The 23,763-nt window shown below is 29.4% G+C and overlaps 1 protein-coding gene and 1 long non-coding RNA gene across 2 annotated transcripts; both read left to right on the top strand.

Moving 5' to 3' along the window:
* Positions 1–1,841: 1,841 nt before the first annotated feature.
* On the top strand, positions 1,842–6,419 carry LOC141534713 (uncharacterized). Its single transcript, XR_012480458.1, has 3 exons — positions 1,842–2,099; positions 2,240–2,405; positions 6,091–6,419. It is a non-coding gene; the product is annotated as an uncharacterized LOC141534713 (long non-coding RNA).
* Positions 6,420–16,614: 10,195 nt separating this feature from the next.
* Positions 16,615–23,761, top strand: LOC141534712 (uncharacterized). The gene is made up of 5 exons (XM_074254242.1): positions 16,615–17,066; positions 17,134–17,517; positions 19,623–19,901; positions 22,846–23,333; positions 23,461–23,761. Exons 1-5 carry the CDS (start codon positions 16,899–16,901, stop codon positions 23,609–23,611), a joined length of 1,470 nt encoding a protein of 489 aa, XP_074110343.1. The 5' UTR covers positions 16,615–16,898; the 3' UTR covers positions 23,612–23,761.
* The last annotated feature ends 2 nt before the right edge of the window (positions 23,762–23,763 follow it).

Raw genomic sequence — 23,763 nt, 5'->3', positions numbered from 1 at the left:
AGATCATTTCCAAGTGCAATCTCTCTCTCTCTCTCGGTGTGTGTGTGTGTGTGTGTGTGTGTGTGTGTGTGTGTGTGTGTGTGTGTGTGTGTGTGTGTGTGTGACCCGCTTATAACTTTTGAACGGCTCTACCGAATCGAACAAAACTAGTGGCGTTCCAAAGAGTTTCATCAAACTTAGATTTCCTGAAAATTTGAACTGATTCGGACCGATAGATTTTGCAAAAAATCAAAAAAACCCCAAAAAATTAAGAAAAATTTATTTTTAAATGTGGTTTTTTTAGAATAACTTTTAAACGGCTTTTTTGATCAACTCCAAAATCTAATCAGCTCTTAACCTTGAAAAACCACATCGAATGCCGTTTTGAAAATCAAAATCGGTTGATTCGTGCATGAGTTATCGTTGTCGAAAAAAACCCAAAAAAAAGTGTTTTTTCGGAATTACTTCGAAATTCCTAGATCGATCAATTCGAACTTAAAAGTTCTTTATGGGGCTTTAAAAACCGCGTCGATCGTTGCCAAGAACGTGAGAATCGGTGCATTCAGTCAAAAGTTATTGCGATTTGAAAATTCAAAAATAGTGTTTTATTAAATCTCTATCAGACTTTTGAGCTCAAAAGTCTAGAAAAGCTATCTCTTTGAGCTCGGAGAGCTCGAAATGACACGAAAATTATATTTTTGAGCTCGAAGAGCTCAAAAACGTAATAAGTGCAATTTTGAGCGCTTAAATATGGAACCAGCGGGAAGTTGCAGGGATGGCCTGTAGGGTCAACCGTTTTCCTAATTTTCTTTTCTTAAGAAGCGAAAAAAATCTTCTAAACACACCGCTATCATTGAAAGATGATGGTCGGTAGTATGGCATTTTTATCCACTAAAAAAAACTCCTCTTTCACTCCCCGTGGATGATTCGAAGAAGACTGAGTCGGAATTGCGTAAACATCACATCAATCCAGTCCGTGTTGTGCCTCACGACGCCTGCTCCTGTTTACTGGTCCCTTTCTGCGGTTTTTTCTTTCGAAAGGTGCTGTGCGTAGGCTGCGACAGCTAACCAGTTTTCTTCTTGTTTGAGCATGTAGGTCACCAGGCTCGAGGAGGAGAGCTTGGTGCCAATAATTTCTTCGATGCTGCTTCTGTAGTCCTTTCACCGATTACACTCAAAGAACGTGTGTTCGACATCGTCAATTTTTTTTGGGCAGTATTTGCACGTTGGCATGCTGTGCAACCTATCTTAAAAAGATAGGCGTTAAACTGTCCATGTCCCGTCCATAGCTGGGTTAGAAAGAAGTCCATTTCTCCATGCTTGCGAAAGAGCCAGGTGTTCATGTTTGGAATCAGACGTATCGTCCATCTGCCTGTTTCCCCGGATGTCCATCGGTCCTGCTCCTCGTGTAGCGTTTCCGTCTTTATCTTCGCTCTTTCCTCCTTAGAGTTATCACCATTTATTTTGGTGTCGTAGATCTTCGCCCTCTCGAATGCTAATAAGTCGATTGACGCGGCTTTTGCTATGACTAATACGGCTGCTTCTGAAACAGTGCGGTAGGCAATACCAGATCATGCGTCTCTCACTGTACCTACGACTTTCTGGATCGCGCCGACTGTTGATCGTTCTTTCCAGAAGCTGTGTTGGTTGTAGTAAAACCTTCAACACGATCGATGTCGTTGCGTAGTCTTCCCTGTATGAGCTTCTCGAGCAGTATCCCAGCAATGTCCAGCATGCAGAGTGGTCTAAACGATAAAGGTGTTACAGAGATTTCCTTACCTTTGTCTAAAAGAACCAATCTCTGCCGTTGCCAGACTGCAAGAAACGTGTCAGTTGCTAGGCATGCGTTGTAAGCGTTCAGAAGTATATCTGGGTATTCCAGGGCTACAATTTTGATCATTGTGTAACGAAGTACACGGGGCCTTCCTTATCCCAAGAAGGTCTCCGATCCGTATTAGTCAATTATCGACCGTTTCCCTCTCTCTCGGCGCCGGCGCCGAGAGAGAGAGAGAGAGAGAGTGGGGAAAAACAGAGTGAAGAAAGAACCAAACCAACAAAAATTGGTAATTTTATTGTGATCGAACTGTCGAAGTTAACACCTCGCGAAGAATTCAAACCAGGTAATTATTTTTAATTCTCCACTCTAAGTGGAACGAGGCGATGAAAATTTGACAAATTTAATGCCTGCTAGGCCAATATGCCAGCTCGCTTAGATTTGATTAAATTGCAACAAATTTCTAATGATAACTTGCTGTTACAGGGAATAATTATCTGAGGAGAATAAAACGTGACGTGGTGACCTGGGACATTTGCCGCAAAATTGAGAATCTCACCGAGGACAATTGTACGCCGAAAAATTCAACAAGGAGTTACAGCGACAAAAGGAATTGCTGATAAAGAAATTAAGGAAAGCAAAACAACTCCAGGTACAAAAATCATGTCTGATTAATTTCTCGGGTTCGCGGCGTCAGCCAGACCTTATGTCGGCTGAAGCTCATCGCCATTTCGCGATCGGTCCCAATCACGAATTTTACGAATTAGAATCAAATTTAAAATTAAGATTGTAAAAATTATAAAACAGTTAATTAATAATACCAGGACCTATTTTGGGTTATTAATTAATTTATTAGGGAAAAATACTTTGTCTTAGTCAGGTTAATTATTTTACACATAGGCATATTTGGGTTAATAATACTAGGAACATATTTCGGGTTATTAATTTCAGATTCTCATGCCGTGTGTCAAATAATATTTATTAATAATCGTTAAAGTAATGATTTGGCTTAAGCCAGGAAAAATCGGAATTGAGTTAACCGAAATTAAAATTATTTAAGACAAAATTTAATTAACATTGAAATTAATCCATTAAAATCTCTCAATAAAGTTTCAATAAAATCAGCAAAAGTAAATTAAAATCAGGAAATAGTTCAATAAGTAATTGGAATAAATTTGAAGTGCGTTAAATAAAACTACAGTAAAAAAATTAGACTCAGATAAGAATTGTTAAAATGTTTATTTAAATTAATTAGTCAAAAGTAAAGAATAAAACATTTGTAATTTTCGTTCATAAGAAAAAGAAATCATCAAAAGTTGTGAGACAAGGACGCAAGACCGAGAGAGATAGTCAACCATTTGGGCACACGCTAAAACTCAGTATAAAACCTTCTCAAGATCAAAAATAAAATCTCGGCTCACAACGAAATAACTTTTGTCATAATTTCACGTTTACAAGGGAAATGAAATTTAGTAAAACTTTACGGTTCAAAATGGATTAAATAAATAGTTTGAATTAAATGAAAATAATTTAGAGAATAATTAAGGTTACTCAAATATCGGAATTAAATTAACTTTGGCTAAAATAAATGGACTAAAATTTATTTAATAATTCATCGGATTTGGAAAATGGGATTAATTCAAGATACATGGAACTCTTGGAATTCAATAATTATTGCTGTAATATTAAGAATACGGCATTAATTTAGTAATAAGGAAAATAGTAATTAGGAAATAGGAAGAATGATTAATAGGAATTTAGAAATGATAATTAGTAAGTAAGAATTGAATTATTTTAGTAATGGGAAATCATTTATTGTATTTTTGTCATTATTGGAAATTGTTAATAGTGTGGTTGTGTGTGCGTAAAGAGTCTACCTCGGTTTCATGGTATACTCCTCTGGCTTCGGGGTAGATATCTTAGAGTAACGTGAGGGTCCATGGGACAGCATGCGCTGTGTGGACAGCGTGTGTAGTAACGTGAGGGTCCAGCACAGTGACGTGAGGATTTGTGTGACGGCGTGAACTAAGATAGAGTAGCGTGAGGGTCTAGTGGACAGCGGGCACTACAGCGACGTAGGGGTCAGCTAGATAGCACGAAATATAAACGTATGTGAGTTGTGTGTGAATGTGTTTATCCTGAGAATTTTTATACATTGTTATATTGGCCTTTATTTCAATTGTATTTATGCCGTGGTCGAGTCACGCATGCGCTCTACGACGGGGAGCCTAAAAAATGTATTCATGCACTGACAACAAGACACGAGGCGGCAGAAAGTCCGAAAATCGGTAGTCGCGCTCATTCTATCGCTTATGTATACAAGCTTAACCTGACTTGTGATTGTTATGAATGTATCTGTTGTGTTATGTGTCAATGATTTTAGGTTGAAATTAAATTAGTTACAGAAAATGAATATTTATTTTAATGAAATGAGACTTGTTAAATATTTAAATTACAAGAAAAAAAACGAGAAATATTTTTTATTGTGATAGATATTTTCAAATCAATAAATTCATTATTGAACAAAAAATTATTTGAAAAAATGCACAAACAGATTTTTTTCTTAATTTTTTTTTCTATGCATTTTATGATTATTATTTCATTTTTTTTTTTTATTCTTAAAATCAGAGTTAATTTACAATATATTTATAACTTTAAATTTAATTAATTAAATTAAGATCTTTTTTCAAAAGAAAGTAGTAACATGATTGATTATATATTAATATCTTTATTGACAGGTGTATTTGATGCCTGCCCCCCCCCCCTTTCCCTTTTTTTTTCAAAGAAAAAATTTTGATAACATCTGACTACGCAAGTCTGATCAGATCCAATCATATATAGACCTATATATTATCAGATCTGATCACATATAGACTTATGTATGACTATATATGGGGTTATCAACCAGGTATGATCATATCTAATTATATAAAGACTCATATATAATCAGATCTAATTATATATGGACTTATATATAATTAGATCTGATCATATATAGACTTATATATGGGCTTATAACAGCCAGGTATGATCAGATCTAATTATGTATGGGGTCATATATAATTATATATGACCTCATATATAATCATGTATGATTATATATAACTTCATATCTATATATATATATATATATATATATATATATATATATATATATATATATATATATAGGAGACTTTCTATAGATATAGATCGTCACTCATCACAATATCTCTGGAACTATAAGACCTAGAGACTTGAAATTTGGCAGGAATATTCCTTTTGTCAAGTAGAGGTCAGCTAAGAACGGATTTCACGAAATTCCACCCACAAGGGGGGTTGCGGGAGTGTTCACGAAAAAAAATTCATATTTTTCAATTATGGCTTTTAATAGTTCAAAACTTGGTCAGAATGTTTCAAATTACATTTAGAAATTTTTTAAAAACGATTTCTGTGACATTCCATCCCCCTGGCGTGCTCGTGCGTGGGCGTCAAATTTAGAAAAAATTGTAAATTTCAATCTATAGCTATTAATACTTTGAAACATGGCCAGAATGCTTTTTTGGCGTTTTTGAGCTGTTAAGAATACATTTCATTAAATTCTACCCCCACATGTTCGTGCGTGGGCGTAAAACTAAAAGAAATTGTACCTTTTAATCTATAGCAGCTAAAGGATTGAAACTTGGCCAGAATGATTTTTTTGGAGTTTTTGAGCTGTAAAGAATGAATTTTATGAAATGCCACCCTCACAAATAATTGCGTGGGCGTTAATTAAAAAATTATAAAATTCAATTCCTAAAGGATAATACGAAGGCATTAAATATAAAAAAACTGAAAAATTTTTATATAAGGTAAAGGCCCTAATAGATGATCATGTACCAGTATATGATCACTCTATGTATTTGTATACCTATATTTGTGAATATAGATATACAAATACACGGAGTGATCATATACTGGTACGTGATCATCTATCGGAGCTTTTACCTTAATAGCTTAGAACATATTTTGTTGTTACATTTATAAAAAATACAGATCCCAATATTCTTTGTTTTTTGATCAAGATTATTATTATTAAAAAAAAATTCACATCTTTATAGAATTACACAATTAAATTTAATTGATATTTTTAATAATTATGATTTTAACTTTTTCCATTTTATTTGCAATTCTTGCTACTTTGCAAGCCTCTAATTTTTCTTCATTTAATTTTTCAATTATGTCCTGAAATTCTTTAAAAAATTTAAATGTGTCGTGAAAGATCTCTATAATGAAGATAAAAAAAGTTAGTGTATGTAAAATTTATATTTGTATATTATACTGTAAAAAATATTTAAATAAAAAAATGACAATTACAGCGCATCATCGTACGCTGCAGCGAATGATTCTTGATGAGATTCTTTAAACCCAATGGCTTCGTGAATTCGCCCATCTCTTAAAAAAACTTTAGTTATGGTTGTGCAGCCAACAATGTAGATCTCATTGACTTGGTCGACGTAGTCTATAAAAAAAAAAAAAAAATAATAAATTATGATTGATGATTACAAGTTTTTTTAACTAACTAAAAAAATAGAAAATAAAAATTTTAATAAAATAATATAATTATGTTTACATTAATTAATTATTTTTTACTTACCAATTATCTGTTTCTTCACTTCGTGAGACCAATTGTCTGGATAAAAAGCTTTATTTCCATGTATAATTAACACTTTTAAATTTAAATTATTTATGTCCATATTTTAAAACAATTCTTTTTAAATATATAATGATTTTAATGGGTGAACATATATTTAATTATTTATTATTTATATTTATACTTAATTTGTTTATTTATATTTATTTGGTTAAAATTTATATTTTTTTATTATTTAGTTATTTATTTATTTATTATTATTGAAAGCTTTGAAGTTATCTTCAAAACAAATGAATTGTTCACTTTAATATTTCATTCATATGTCACAATTAAAAAAACGTAAACAAGCAACTGTCAAAAAAATTATATTGAAACAGTGATTTAAGTGATATTTTTATAAAAAAATAATATTTTTAAGTTAAATTATTACTGGGAACATCAATTAATCTATATATATATATATATATATATATATATATATATATATATATATATATATATATATATATATATATATATATATATATATATAGGAGACTTTCAATAGATATAGTCACTCATCACGATATCTCTGGAACTATAAGACTTAGAGACGTGAAATTTGGCAGGAATATTCCTTTCGCCGAGTAGAGGTCAGCTAAGAACGGATTTTACAAAATTCCACCCACAAGGGGGGTCGCGAGGGCGTTAACAATGAAAAATTCCCGTTTTTAAACTATAGCTCCTATCGACTTCAAATTTAGTAGGAATCTTCTGAAAGAGATGTAGAAATAATCTATAAACGAATTTTGCGATATCTTACCTCACAGAGAGTTGCGGGGGTGGGTATTAACAATCAAAATTTTTAATTTTCTAGCTATAACTCCTACAGACTCCAAATTTTGTAGGAATTTTCTGTAAGTGATGAAAAAATAATTTATGAACGAATTTTACAATATTCTACCCCAAAGAGGATTGCGGGGGCGTTAATATTGAAAAATTCCCGTTTTTAAACTATAGCTCCTATCGACTCCAAATTTGGTAGAAATCTTCTGTAAGAGATGTAGAAAAATTCTATGGGCAAATTTTACGATAGCTCATCTCACAGGGGTTTGCGAAGGTGGGTGTTAACATTAAAAATTTTTAATTTCCAAGCTATAGCTCCTATCGACTACAAATTCTCATTTAAAATTTTTTTCTTCGTGTCAATTATTATTCATTTTTGAAAAAAAGCTACGCAAACATTATAATGATTGCACATTGAAAGTTACAATGAATATTAGCTGGAATAATTACATGGATAAAAGGTATACGCTAATTTGATGAAATTTGGAATTTGTGAAAGTCAAAACAATACTTTAATTAAATTTCAAGTTTAGATCTAAAAATACAACTCTATAAAATGCCCAGCGAAGAGGGCGGGTAACAGCTAGTGATTATATATAATCATATATGATCACATATATGAACATATATAATCATATATAATTACCCTTGTGGAAATAATTTTCTGAAAAAACTCTTGAAAAGTCTTTATAACTCTGAATAAGACTTTTCGAAAGTCTTCACATCCCTAACTAAGTAAAGGAAAGACTTAATAAGTCGTCAAAATTCAGCAAAACTCTTCTAAAGTCAAATTTTCCCTGTAATTTCGGACTTTCTCAAAGAGTTATTAAGACTTGATAAGACTTATTTAGTTTGACAGGAAAAGAAAAGAATATTTTTTTTCAAAAAAATTACTTATCAGAATTAAAGAAAATTGAAAATAAAACTATAAAAAAGAATTAATGCATGTTTGGTAAAAATTTTTTTAAAATAATATTTTCATCACGAAAATACTTTGATGGGCATCGAATCACTCATAGTTGAGCAAGTCAAAACATCAACAGTAAATGAAGTGCACTTGCTGTTGGAAACAGATACTACTCAAAGAGTAAATCCAATCGGTATTTAATTTGGACTATCAAATATTTAAGTCAACTTTCTAGATAGGAGAGAATTTTCTATCCACACGCCATCTGCTGGAATTAATTGATACTAACCTCATTTTAGTTTACGAATTTACAGTTAGAATCTTTAAGTGTTCTTAGTTTCTAATAGGTAGCGTGTGGTTAGAAAATTCTCTCCTACCTGGAAAATTGACTCAAATATTTTATAGTCCAAATTAAATACCGAATAGATTTACTCTTTGAGTAGTATCTGTTTCCAACAGCAAGTGCACTTCATTTGCTGTTGATGTTTTGACTTGCTCAACTATGAGTGATTCGATGCCCATCAAAGTATTTTCGTGATGAAAATATTATTTTAAAAAAATTTTTACAAAACATGCATTAATTCTTTTTTATAGTTTTATTTTCAATTTTCTTTAATTCTGATAAGTAATTTTTTTGAAAAGAAATATTCTTATCTTTTCCTGTCAAACTGAATAAGTCTTATCAAGTCTTAATAACTCTTTGAGAAAATCCGAAATTACAGGGAAAATTTGACTTTAGAAGAGTTTTGCTGTATTTTGACGACTTATTTAGGCTTTCCTTTACTTAGTTAGGGCTGTGAAGACTTTCGAAAAATCTTATTCAGAGTTATAAAGACTTTTCAAGAGTTTTTTCAGAGAATTATTTCCACAAGGGGAAGCTACGAAGCTGATCGCCATAAAAACATTTTTTGCTAAGATCAGCGTTAAAGTCTCCTAACAATATGATCTTGTTGTATGAAACCATGAGAGTTTCAAGCTCATCTTCTAGATCATCCAGATGCTCTATGTTGGGAGGTTTGTAAATTGCTCCAATAAGTATTTTGTCGCTCAGAGAGGCTGACACTTCAATAAATAAATATTCCGGATGTTTATCTTCATCGTTAGCAAAGGATGCAACATACTTAGATCTTAATTCGTTTCGAATGTATAGAGCAACTCCACCACCATCCCGAAAACCACGATCATGCCAATACAGGGTATAAGATGGTAATGAGACTAGAGTGTTGATACCAGATGATTAAGCCATGTTTCACAGACAGCAATTATATCATAGCGATGAGATCTAAAGTATTCTTTAAAAAGTTCAAAGTGTAGCTCATTTCTGAATGATTGCATATTAATATGACAAACTTTTCAATAATTATTAATTTAAATGACGACATGATGAACTAAATGTAGTTGTAGAAGAGCTAGGTACTGGCAATGAAGGAGCTAATACATGTTATTTAAGAAGATCTGCAAGTGACTCAAGCCCTGTTGACGGTCGCAGCTTAATTGGCGGCTTATCAGCAGCATATCTCATATTCACAGTTGTAAATGAAATTCAAATATTCTTTGGCTGGAGATTTAGATACTTCTTACGTATTTCCTGATGAAGTTTGTATAGAGATGCTGGATGTCTGCGATGTAAGTAGATAGGGGCTTCCGATGATTGAGCATCTGATGTCAAGTCACCTACTTTGACCATGTTGCCTTTGACATTGTTCATAAAACTGTCAACATACTTCTGACTGCTAAATTTTACACGTATATCACAATTTTTATTTTGGATCATCGGACCCAAACGCTCCGTTTTGATAATTTCATTTCCAGTTACAGGGATTTTGAGTTTATTTGATAACAATAGAACAATATCAGCTAATTTTTCATCAGTCGATTCTGGAAAACCTCCCACAGTATGTACACATACATAATTACAAATAAAATAATACAGTAAATTTTTGAAAGATTTGAATAATTTAGTAGCTTGAAGAACTTTCCCAAAATTTATTTCTGGCCATACAAAATTTTTGAAAAATTAAAAAAAATTTTTGAATTTTGTACAGGTAGATATTGTGGCGCTGAGCAATTTCCGATGGAGCTATTCACCGTAGCTTGTGATGCCAGGCATTGCTCTGCAGGTGACACCATCTGTTAGTTTAGCGCGAATTTAAATGCTCAAATGATATATGTTCAAATTCAATCTCAATTTGAAAATTAAATATAAATCTCTACTTAAAAAAAAACAAATAAATCTTAAGCTGTTTACTTAGTCCTCGTCTGTGAGGCAGAAAATTCGTTATAATTTGTCGCTCATAAAAAAAAAGGGAAAGTAAAATTTAGAGTAAATACAAAGGAGTATTGTCGTTTGGTCCTGGAAATCATAAAAGAGTTTTGAGAAATCCCGGAGCCATGTGTTGGCCACATGACATTTGGGACTCTTGAGAAAAGTCATAAAAGACTTGCGTGGAAATCTCAAAAATCCCTTTGTCCTTAAGTGATTAAATATTTTAATAAACATGTAACACTAAATAGACAAGTTAGAGAAAAGTATCATATTGTTAATATTAGATTTTAAAGAAATACTTGGCTAAGATAAATAATAATAATTCAGCTTAAAGATATTTGACTAGATGTTTGTTAATTTGTAATTAAATTACAAATGGAATAACACGCGCAAACTAACTATAACTTTATCAAATTATTTTAATCAAATAACTAAGTTACCCTATTCTTAATAATAATAAATAATAATTATATATTGATAATTGTTTAATAATTAGTAAGTAATACCTTATGTAACCTTTAAGGAATTAATTTCATTTGTTTAGTTATAATTTTAGAAGTGACGTCAAAATGACTATGTCATACTATTATCATCTGTACCTCGACCGGGTTTTCTGCGGTTTCCCTAAATAAAGGTCGCGAATGCAGGTACATTGTAATTTAAGCCGGCCGCAGACGCAAACTAGAATAATATTATATATATATATATATATATTAGGGTGGGTCAAAAAAATCGAATAATTTATTTTTGATTTTATACTCTGAAAAATAGGTTCGTAGACACCTAAAAAGAATTCTCTCCAAGTATAAGCTCTTAATTATAACGGGAAGGTCCTCCGCTTTGCGGGTTTCTATTTTTTTCGAATAATCAGATAAAAAAATTTATATCTCGCTTCCAACTGCTTGGAAAAATATTCCGTGGCATAGATTTTGTGAGAAATTGAATGCTTTACAAAAAAGGTCTCTTATGACTTTTTCAAAAACTCAACCGATTAAAAGATATTCATAGTTGAAGTTTGGCTATTTTAAGGAAAATATTCGTTTTTATTATGAATTTTATAAGTCGATGAAAAAAATTATTTCGGATTGCGGAACTCATGATTTTGTAGGAAATTTACTGCTCTACAAAAATGGTCTCTTATGATTTTTTGATTAAGTGAAGCCGTTACGAGATATTCATCGTCAAACATTAACGAATATCAATATTTCCAGTTTTTGATCAATAATTCGATAAATTTTAATTTAAACTATGAGTTTCAGGAAAATTTACATAAATTTGAGTTTCGATCGATAAAGAAATGTTATAAACAATTTTTTTAATATTGTTTTCAGTCTTGAGCTTGTTTGATTGCATTAAAACAAGAAATTAGAGCATTTTTTTCGACATATAGCCAATGATTAGTTTAATTTGAAGTGAATGACATATTTCTTTGTCAAATTTAATATGAAAAGTATTGAATCAAGTGAGAAACAACCAGTATTTAACTTTTTTATAGATAAATTTTTTATTGAATTATCAATTGCAATATAATTGTCTATATTTTTAACATAACAGTACGCTATTACTATAAATAATTTCTTTTATTACAATTTGGGAATGTTTTTGATGTTCTTTGACAACTTGCAATAAGTACTGGAATTGTTCTTCATTTTTGTCAAGCATTGATTATATTCACTAACTAATGCAACAGCTCGCTCTGCTGAATCATTGACAACTTTTAGTTGTTGAAAGTATTCTTTATTTTCGAGATAACTCTCATTAGTAGGCCATAATTCAACATCGACATCAAGAAAGTCATACGGTAGATCGAAGATTTTGAAAAGATTTAATGACTTTTTAGACACAAAGTCACTCAGAGTTCTCTGCGCCAATGAATTCAAATCTTTTTAGCAATTACAAATCTTTTAGCTTTAGAATCTGTACCTTCACGAGTATTAACAGCTTCAACAATACTTTTTTACTTCTAATGGAACGCCATCGTCAAACAGTGATAAAATGGCAAGTTCATCGCTCAAATACCATAAGTGCGAAATCATTTTTTCACACGTAGCTGAAGAAATCAAAGGATTGATATGTTTGTACTCCAATAAATTTTTCATAAACTGCAAGTCATGATAAGCAGCAGTTGTTGCAGAAGTTGATGAAAACCAAGCTTTTAAATACAATGTGACTATAAAAATACAGAAATGACGAAGACCATGCAATTCTTTCTGAGAGAGTTTGAATTCATCTCTGAATAGATACATTTTCAAACTATAAATGGCCTTAGCCATCCATCTAGCATGATGAACAGCACCAGGACGTTTGAAAGAAATCTTTTCTTGAGGCATTTCTCCAAGGAAAATCAATGATAATTCCAATAATTCTTTATCTAACTTATTATAACATTTCTTTATCGATCGAAACTCAAATTTATGTAAATTTTCCTGAAACTCATAGTTTAAATTAAAATTTATCGAATTATTGATCAAAAACTGGAAATATTGATATTCGTTAATGTTTGACGATGAATATCTCGTAACGGCTTCACTTAATCAAAAAATCATAAGAGACCATTTTTGTAGAGCAGTAAATTTCCTACAAAATCATGAGTTCCGCAATCCGAAATAATTTTTTTCATCGACTTATAAAATTCATAATAAAAACGAATATTTTCCTTAAAATAGCTAAACTTCAACTATGAATATCTTTTAATCGGTTGAGTTTTTGAAAAAGTCATAAGAGACCTTTTTGTAAAGCATTCAATTTCTCACAAAATCTATGCCACGGAATATTTTTCCAAGCAGTTGGAAGCGAGATATAAATTTTTTTATCTGATTATTCGAAAAAATAGAAACCCGCAAAGCGGAGGACCTTCCGTTATAATTAAGAGCTTATACTTGGAGAGAATTCTTTTTAGGTGTCTACGAACCTATTTTTCAGAGTATAAAATAAAAAATAAATTATTCTATTTTTTTGACACACCTAATATATATATATATATATATATATATATATATATATATATATATATATATATATATATATATATATATATTCTAATATTATAGAAAGATTATTATTATTATTACTGTTATAAGCTAATCAACCAACAAATTATTTAATCAAAATAGTAAATATAAATGTAATAAATAGTTAATAGTTAAAACTTAGGTGATAATATGTAAAACTATATTATATATATTGTAGGAGTAAGATATTTTATGTATTAGACATAAGGGTAGTAAGTTATAACAGAGTATAAGAGTGTATTTGTGAAGTATGGAGGGGAGACGTGAAGCTAGAGGCTTGGACTCAAAAATTGTAACTTCACTTCTCCTCGAGAACTCAAATCGACGTTATCTCGATCGTGTTATATTTTCGGTTCCTTTTATTTATATACTTCCTTTTTTTTTTTTTTTTTTATATTCGATAGTAATTGATAAATGTCAAAATAAATGTCAAAACAAATTAAGTTAATCTGCAAACTAAAATTGATGTTTTATGTAAATTAATTTAAATTTAAATTCCTTTTTCCCGCACTGGAACCGAGTATTTCAATATTCTTGGGCGCATGAACGCTCGTTGGTAATATTCTCAGCTAAATATCAACATCACTAGACGGAGGCATGTTATGTCGCAATAACTATAATGCTTTGGGTTGTATCTGGCAGGTGACACTACCTGTCAGATGAACCAGAATTTGAATAGGTTAATTAGTTGCATTTATAATTTAAATTTATATTTATATTTTAAATAGATTTAGAATTTCTAGTGGATTTAATATTTGATTTAATTGTTGAGTTTGGTCGTCGAGTGCACACGTGTCTTCGAAAGAGAAACTTTAATGTCAAGAAAATAATACAAAGGAATATTGTATTAGATTCTGAAAAACCATAAAATCTTTGAGTAAACACAGAACATGTCCTTGCCACATGACAACTTCGTCCTTAAAAGAAAAGCCATAAAAGACACGTGTGGAAACTCAACGGTCTCTTGTTCTCTAAAAAACAAGGCACTACAACCGAATTTAACAACAAATAATAAAATAATAATTTATTTATCCACTTTATTTTAAATAACTAAATAACATAGATAAATGAGTATTTAGATGCTACAACATGTGTATATATGTACATATGTATAGATTTAATGTCACAATGGTTTTAGACAAATTTAATTACGTATTGGAATAATTGAATAGTAAATGGTATTAAATTGAATTTAGAAATGATTAGCAAATATTAAAGTAAATTCCGCATCTGATATAATTTATTGAACAGATAATACTTTGAACTCCTTTTAAAACTATAATACGTTAATTGATTCTAATGAATATATGATAATTAAATAATAAATAATAGATGAGGATAATCATTGTTAACAACGATCTGATATTATGTTATTATTACTGTCTGTACCTCGACCAGGTTTTCTGCGGTTTCTCTAGGTCGTTGTGCTGAATTAAAAGCCAGGTAAATACAGGTACATGAATATGAAAACCAGCCGCAGCCGCAAATAATAAATGTTAAATAGAAATAAGTTTATATAAATACATGTAAGATAGTATATTACGCACTATGTATAAAGGTAGTTCTAGCAATAGTATAAGTGTATACGTGTAACCATAGTGGGGAACGTGAAGCTGAGCAGTCAGAGTTGAGACTTTGTGACTTCACTTCTTCCCAAGAGCTGTAACTATTCACTCCATCTCTCCGATTTCTAAATAAACATCAACATAAAGTTCAATTGAAGTCTTATCATTTAAACTCATACCTTGCCACTCAATCTCAATCAGTCAATTTTAAATATATTTCAAATTAAATTATAAAATAAAATTCCGCGTGACAATAAACAACCCACTTATCCAAGAGGTGTCATCATCAGCAAATCTAGTAACCTCGCAGGACATAACAGGCATAACACTACTACTACTACTGCTGTTATGTTCTGCGAGGTTACTAGATTCGCTGATTATGACACCTCGTGGACAAGTGGGTTGTTTATTGTCACGCGGAATTTTATTTTATAATTTAATTTGAAATATATTTAAAATTGACTGATTGAGATTGAGTGGCAAGGTATGAGTTTAAATGATAAGACTTCAATTGAACTTTATGTTGATGTTTATTTAGAAATCGGAGAGATGGAGTGAATAGTTACAGCTCTTGGGAAGAAGTGAAGTCACAAAGTCTCAACTCTGACTGCTCAGCTTCACGTTCCCCCACTATGGTTACACGTATACACTTATACTATTGCTAGAACTACCTTTATACATAGTGCGTAATATACTATCTTACATGTATTTATATAAACTTATTTCTATTTAACATTTATTATTTGCGGCTGCGGCTGGCTTTCATATTCATGTACCTGTATTTACCTGGCTTTTAATTCAGCACAACGACCTAGAGAAACCGCAGAAAACCTGGTCGAGGTACTGACAGTAATAATAACATAATATCAGATCGTTGTTAACAATGATTATCCTCATCTATTATTTATTATTTAATTATCATATATTCATTAGAATCAATTAACGTATTATAGTTTTAAAAGGAGTTCAAAGTATTATCTGTTCAATAAATTATATCAGATGCGGAATTTACTTTAATATTTGCTAATCATTTCTAAATTCAATTTAATACCATTTACTAATCAATTATTCCAATACGTAATTAAATTTGTCTAAAACCATTGTGACATTAAATCCATACATATGTACATATATACACATGTTGTAGCATCTAAATACTCGTTTATCTATGTTATTTAGTTATTTAAAATAAAGTGAATAAATAAATTATTATTTTATTATTTGTGGTTAAATTCGGTTGTAGTGCCTTGTTTTTTTAGAGAACAAGAGATCGTTGAGTTTCCACACGTGTCTTTTATGGCTTTTCTTTTAAGGACTTGAAGTTGTCATGTGGTAAGGACATGTTCTGTATTTACTCAAAGATTTTATGGTTTTTCAGAATCTAATACAATATTCCTTTGTATTATTTTTTTGACATTAAAGTTTCTCTTTCGAAGACACGTGTGCACTCGACGACCAAACTCAACAATTAAATCAAATATTAAATCCACTAGAAATTCTAAATCTATTTAAAATATAAATATAAATTTGAATTATAAATGCAACTAATTAACCTATTCAAATTCTGGTTCATCTGACCGGTAGTGTCACCTGTCAGATGCAACCCAAAGCATTATAGTTATTGCGACATAACACTGCTTGGCATTGTTGGTAGTTAAGTTAAGTGAAGTTCAACCTAATACTTAACTAGAGCCCCTTAACTCTTACTAACGTTCCTGAAATAAATATAATGTTCACAAGTGTTTTGATATCAATGCAAATGATTTTATTTAGTTCTCAGTTGCCTTAACCCACGTTTGTATTGCTTTTACATAATGATATTTATATTTATTCTATTTATCATTTTAGATGACGTTTAATGCATTATCAATATTATTTGTATATGTGACTTTTGAAAACAAGATAATTAATATTTAGAATTTCAATTAATGTGCATGAGTATAATTATTTAATTAAAAAATGGGTAATCATTCAACTCGACATAATGATAAATTGGAACAAAAACATATTCATTCAGCTTCAACCACTAACTACAAAGTATCTAAATCAATTTCTCGTAGTACTTCTAGTAATGAAATTGAACAAAATTTTACGACACATTTTCTTCCTATTGACAAATTGAGCAAAGTATGATTTTAATAATACAATGTTATTATCTAACATGGTGAAAACTTTTTTACTATTATATTTACAGATTTTGGCTGAACATAGTGAATATGAAGAGAGTGTTCATCATGGTATTTCAGAAAATGTATTTATCAAATATTTGTTCCCTCACTATCCTCAATTAGGTTCGAGGTTATTTAAATATCTCCTTGCTTCATCACAAAAAGTTTCTTCCAAATACTTAGGAACATCAACATTTAAACAAGAAGTTGAGAAGTTATTATCTTTGATGAATGATCAAATCATTTTAGATACTTATGTTAAAATTTACTGTCACTCATACGAAAATAGTAATATGACTCCAGAGACGTTGAAAGAATTATTGATGATTTCTTATCAATCAGCAACGGAAAGTGAACCAAATACTTGTCCATACATACTCGAAACAATTAATACTGTTATTACCTCTTGCGTAAGTAAACACCAGGTTAAAATATTACTTTAAGTATTACTACTATAAGTATTAGGTTAAGTGAACCTATAAATTAAGTCGTTGTCATTACTAATAATTATACTTTTAAATCACTACTGAAATTTTATTTTAACAATTTTTTATGCCTTTGGACTATTTTTGACCAAACCATAGGGTTTTGAAAATAAAGAAGTAGTTGATATGATAGGCGATTAAATGCGCTAGAAGTTTTTTTAAAAAGCTTATGGCTTAGTCAAAATATAAATAAAATTCTTTGATAGTTATAAAATACGAGAAAAGGATTAAAAATGTATTAAAAACGAATACTTAACTCTTAAATAACCACATTATTCGGCCCACCTTCTTTACTCTCGTCATGAGAAACAATCTCATATTTAAATAACATATGATATAAACAAATATGTCGGCGGAGCGCTTACCGAAAAGAGCCGAGTTACGCCGTAGAGAGCCAAAACGGCTCGATTTTTAACAACCTTTAATACTCTCGCCACGAGAAAAAATCTCATGGTCTTCAAAAAAAAATTTTTTTTTCTTTATAATGAAAATAAGTAATCTTTTAATGAACAGTTGAAAAGAATATGAAATTTTCGGAAGATAAAAAAAATTTCAAGTGGTCTTTCCATTTGAATTAAAAAAAATAATTAAGATTGAAACCGATCAGAAAAAATTCTAAACTTTTTGTGCACTGATAGAAAAATTTGTTTATATTTAATAAGTTTTGTTAACTGTTAACAAATGATTATTTAGCATATTTAGCAGATTTAATAAGTATTGATTAATAGTTAGGAAATTATTTGTTGAATGTTAATAAATATTTGTTAACAGTTAACAAATATTTATTAATGGTTAATGAATGTTTGTTAACTGTTAACAAACATTGATTTAGAATAAAGAGCAAAAATAGCAATTTTCTTTTGATATTTTTTATAATCCTGTAGCTGGAATACATGATAATAATTTAATTCACTAAATAAATTAACGCTTTCAATATTTGAAAACATAAAACTTAACTATAAGCTGTGATAGAATTTTGTATTTTACAATAAACTTTATTATAATGTAACATGATTAATGCAAATAATTTATAAAAATGATTTTTTTTTTTTTATAAGCAATCTCCATATCTCCATGTTATATGACATTGCAAGCGGAACAAATTTACTCAACAAAATATTTATTAACTGTTAATGAATGTTTGTTAACTCTTAATAAATACTTATTAACTATTAATAAATATACTTTTTCTGCAAATAAATATTTATTGAATGTTGAAAAATATTAATTAAAATTGAATAAATTATATAATTGTCTTCAAATTATTACATTATTAATAGTTAATAAATCCTTCTATCAGTGTGACTTAGAATGATCATTATTATTATATTATTTCATTTAAAATATACAACTCATTTGAAACTATATCTAATAAAATAATGTTTAATAAAAGACCATTCTATATACGAAATGAAAATAGACTTCTTAAATAAAAGTTGACATTTTGAATTTTCATGAAGTTAAGTTTAAACTTTAAACTGTGATTATAGGAGTAAAAATTATTTTAAAATAGACCATAAAAAACATAACTCAAAGCTTATCTTCTTAAAATTTGCATCTAAATCACAGAGAAGAGCTTCCACTTTCTATCTAAACATTATTAAACAAATAAAACAAAAATTTATATATAAAAAAAAAAAAAAACAACTAAAATAGTATTTTTTGTTATTTTTCATGATTATTAACCATTCATTTACCATTACCTTTTAAAATCGAAACGTTTATTTTTCAATTGTATTTATCTATTTAAATAATTTCGATTCGAATAATGGCATCGGTAAAGTATATTTTAATTTCTAGTTCCTATCGATTATTGAAATTATTTAGACTAATATCGATGATTTTTTAATTTCTATGTCAAGCTATTGTGTTTTTTTCAGTAGAATAAAATAATATAGTAAATAAAATAATTTTTTTAAAATTATTATACGATTTTTGTAATATGGATTGTATCATCATTTATTATGGGAAATACTTATACATACTTGTTTTGAAATATAACTTTTTAAAAATTATTATTATGTTTTTAGTTTCACGGAAAAAAAAATCTTTCGATATGTTATGTAAGTAATTGGCTGTCACAGCACTGTCCGAGAGTAGTTTCTGGAGTACATAAAGCGATTGTCCATGTATTTACTATTGCCTATCGCTATAGTAAGAAACTTTTGTCAACTGGAGAATTACAGCTACGGGTGGAATCAGTAACACCAGTTTTAGAAAAAGCCGTATTTTTTGATAAGCCTGAAAACTTACTACCATTGAGCCATGTTTGGCTATTATCCATCTCCTTACCACTCACATATATTCAGGTATAAATACTTTCTTATATACAGGTATAAATATTATCTTTCCAAATTGTTGCATGATAGTGAATATTGAGAAATTAATATTCAAGTAATAGAATTTGTTAAATGTCTTTTTGCACTAGACTAGTAGTCTAATCGAGAGGTTGATTGCCTGCGAAAAATAGTTCCAAGTCTCCTAAAATATGGTTGATGGCTTAAATGATCCGGAATGGCGTCTAGAAAAAAGAGTTTTTTTTTTATTTTTTGAGGAAAAGAAAATTACAACTGTTGTTAAAAAAAAACCGTTAAAAAAATTAGCCGTGTCATTTTTTGGAAAAATCTCAAAAAATATAAGTGATAGCTCAAATATTAAAAAAGATTCTGAAAGAGCAAAAAAATTTTAGATAAAAAGTTCGCGACTCCAGAAATTTTAGATACAATGTTTATAATTTTCATTAAGCGTTGAAAATCGGCTTTTGCGCGGCAGTTTTGGCATGCGCGCACTGCCACTGTAGTGAACGTAGTTTTTAAATAATTTTTTTTATGCAATCAAATAATTAAAAAATTTGAAAAAATTCTGGTGTCATCTAAACACTTTAAAGAATATGATTCCGGGGTAATATACGACCGGGGAGTCGACCGGTCATTATTCCTATTATTGTCATTATTATCTTCACTATCACCACTGTTTGTATCATAAATACCTTGCACGATTTGAAGGTATCCAGGTTTGATGACAAATTCCCTTGCCGGTGCAATTCCCTCTGTATCCTGATCTTATGGTACTCTTATAGAAAAACAATCTTGATTCAAGAAACTTTTTTTCTTCAAAATTTGAACTCTTGAAACTAGATATAGATATATTTCTTTCAAGAATTTTTGTCTCTTGGTTGAAGATAGGCGATGACATTGATTCAAGATGTTACCGACTTGTGTTAAGAATGGCTTTTTTTTTTTAATCATTAATTTACTTATTTCCAAGAAATAATTTTTTTTCGGTATAACAATTAAAGATTATTTAGTTTTTGAAATATACTTCGATGAATTATTTTAAGTTTTTTAAACGATAATGTTATTTTGGTTGAAAAACTAAATGTATCGATTGAAGATAATATAGCTCTTAAGCCAAGAAAATCTAAATCAAGACAAGAAATTCTTAAAGCAAAATAATCATTTGTCTTCCAAAATAAATTCTTAGATCAAGAAAATATCTCTTGAGTCAACATAAATTTTCTATCAGTGCACGGTTTCTTTGTCATGAATAATAATGGATAAAATTGTGAGATTGACTCTAACAATATAATCAACAGTAAAAATTTGTAGTTTTAATCACGATGTACTCAGAAAATCTTTCGAATGAGAGTGAAATTATAAGATAATTTAAATAAATCCAAAAATCTCATAAACAAATGAGGTTAAAAAAATAAAAAAAAATATATTTGTATAGTTTAATAATCAGGTAACAAAAAAGTTCTGCAGTATATTAGTCGTAACATTATTTGTTGATGTATGAGATATAAGCAATGTAAGAAATAGAAAATGAAAATTTTTATAAATAAATCCATAAAGTTAGAGAACTATAACAGATAAACATTAGATTTAAAATTTATAAGAAAGGTTAACTCTTACTGTACAAAAATGACTTAGAGGTCGAAAACTGTATCTGTAATAGTTGCAAAGTTACAGCAATTTGTTTGTTGACAAATCGAATTAGTGCTTGGACTTTGCCGTGGTCCAAAATCCAGATGTTTTTTAACAAATAGAAAAAATTTTTTTTTGCCATATTGTTGCAGGTTACTGTTTTTGTAATTATTTTTTCTTCTAAAAAAAAATTAAAAAAAAAATTGTTTATAACAAATTGTTAAACAAATAAATGTATAAATTTATGATTTAAAAAAAACGATTCCTTAATAATTTATTTAAATAATCAAAAAATGGAAAAATGATTATAAACAATAAGATATTATTTTTAAGAAAAAAAATTTTTTTTTAAATCATTATTTTACTACGCTAACAATATAATGACAAAAAAAATTTCAAAAATATTTAACTACTCCATTTGTTTATAAATTTTTTATAAACAAATGGCATAAAAAATTTGAAACGTAATCACATAATGCCGAATAAGAATATGAAATCAGTGATAGCTTAAAATTAAAAAACAAAAAAATTATTTAACATACATTATTTAAATTAAAAATTTTTTTGTTACTTCAAAAATTAATAACTAAAAGAATAATAATATTTTAAAAAATTTTATAACGTCATCTTGTTGAGTATGTTGATAAAAAGGGCTTCAAGAAACAAAAAAATATAGATTAATTATTCAAACTTTTGTACCGCCTTTTATGATAATACAAAACTGTAAAAAAATGTTAATTAACAATTGAATAACTTTTTGAAAAATGGTGATACAACTTTTATTACCGCGGAATCATATTCTTTGGAGTGTCTAGATGACACCAGAATTTTTCAAATTTTTTAATTAATATTTGATTGCATAAAAAAATTATTTAAAAACTACGCTCACTAGAGTGGCAGTGCGCGCATGCCAAAACTGCCGCGCAAAAGCCGATTTTCAACGCTTAATTAAAATTATAAACATTGGAACTAAAATTTCTGGAGTCGAGAACTTTTTTACTAAAATTTTTTGCTCTTTCAGAATCTTTTTTAATATTTGAGCTATCACTTATACTGTTGGGGATTTTTCCAAAAAGCGTTACGGCTAATTTTTTTAACGGTTTCTTATTAACAACAATTGTAATTTTCTTTTCATCAAAAAATAAAAAAAAAAAACTCATTTTTCTAGACGCCATTCCGGATCTCTTTTACCGATCTTACTTACCCATCAACCATATTTTTAGGAGACTTGGAACTATTTTTCGCAGGAAATCAACTTCTCGACTAGATTATAGCGTGAACGCTAGAAGGAGTGTTTTATTGTTTTTAAAAAATTTTTTTTCTTTAGACTGAAGATTCATCACCAGAAAATAATATGGCAAAAACGCTTCCGATATCAAGGAGTCCTTGTCCAAGCCATTGGACTTTACTTTACAGTAGCGATGAACATGGGACAGGAGCTAATCGTTTCCTTCACCACGTGTTGGGGTATCGCGGCCCAACGATAGTTATTATTAAAGGAGATAACGGCAGTAATGGGCATGCTACTTATTGCATATGTAATGCTGTTGAGTGGCGAGAGTCTCATCTTTACTGGGGTGATGCGGACTCCGTTATTCTAGAATTATATCCTACTTATAAGATATTTCAGAAGAAATCGAAAATTTTGTACTTAAACACTGGTATACGAGGATATCCTTATGGGTTAAGAGCAGGAGATGATCCACGAAATCCTATTATTAACATCGATCAATCATTTCACTCAATCAATTTTGAAGGTGCTCCTCATCGTATTACGAGTATCGAAGTGTGGGGTTGTGGCGATCGAAAATCAAGGTAATTTTGAATTATATTATTAATTATTTTGCATTTAAATCATATTATTAACCTTTTACCACGATATTTTGGTTAATTTAATTTACGTTTTATATAAAATCGGTTTTCTGTTTGTATTCCGTTTCAGAGAACGACAATTAGAAGTTAAAAAATGGCAATTACAAGAAGTTGAAAAACAAAGAGTTGTAAAGTTAAGCCCAAATGATTGGTTGGATCATCCTGATCGTTATTTACTAGAATTGGCTGGTCGTCAATCATATAATAATGCTAGTAGTTGAAAGAATTTCTGTAAAAATAGTTTATTAAATGTACATAAATTTGACTGTAAAATAATTAATTGTTTACTCCAGTTGTAATTATTAAATATTAAAATCAATTATCTTATATTTTTTCATAATAAAATCATAAAACAAATGAGAAACATTAAAGG

This window comes from Cotesia typhae, unplaced genomic scaffold (assembly GCF_013202065.1).
Source record: "Cotesia typhae breed Kobodo isofemale line unplaced genomic scaffold, CoteBio_Ctyphae scaffold_13, whole genome shotgun sequence".
Lineage (NCBI taxonomy): Eukaryota > Metazoa > Arthropoda > Insecta > Hymenoptera > Braconidae > Cotesia > Cotesia typhae.
The sequence above is the reverse complement of the archived record's forward strand: the minus strand, read 5'-3'. Positions and strand labels throughout refer to the sequence as shown.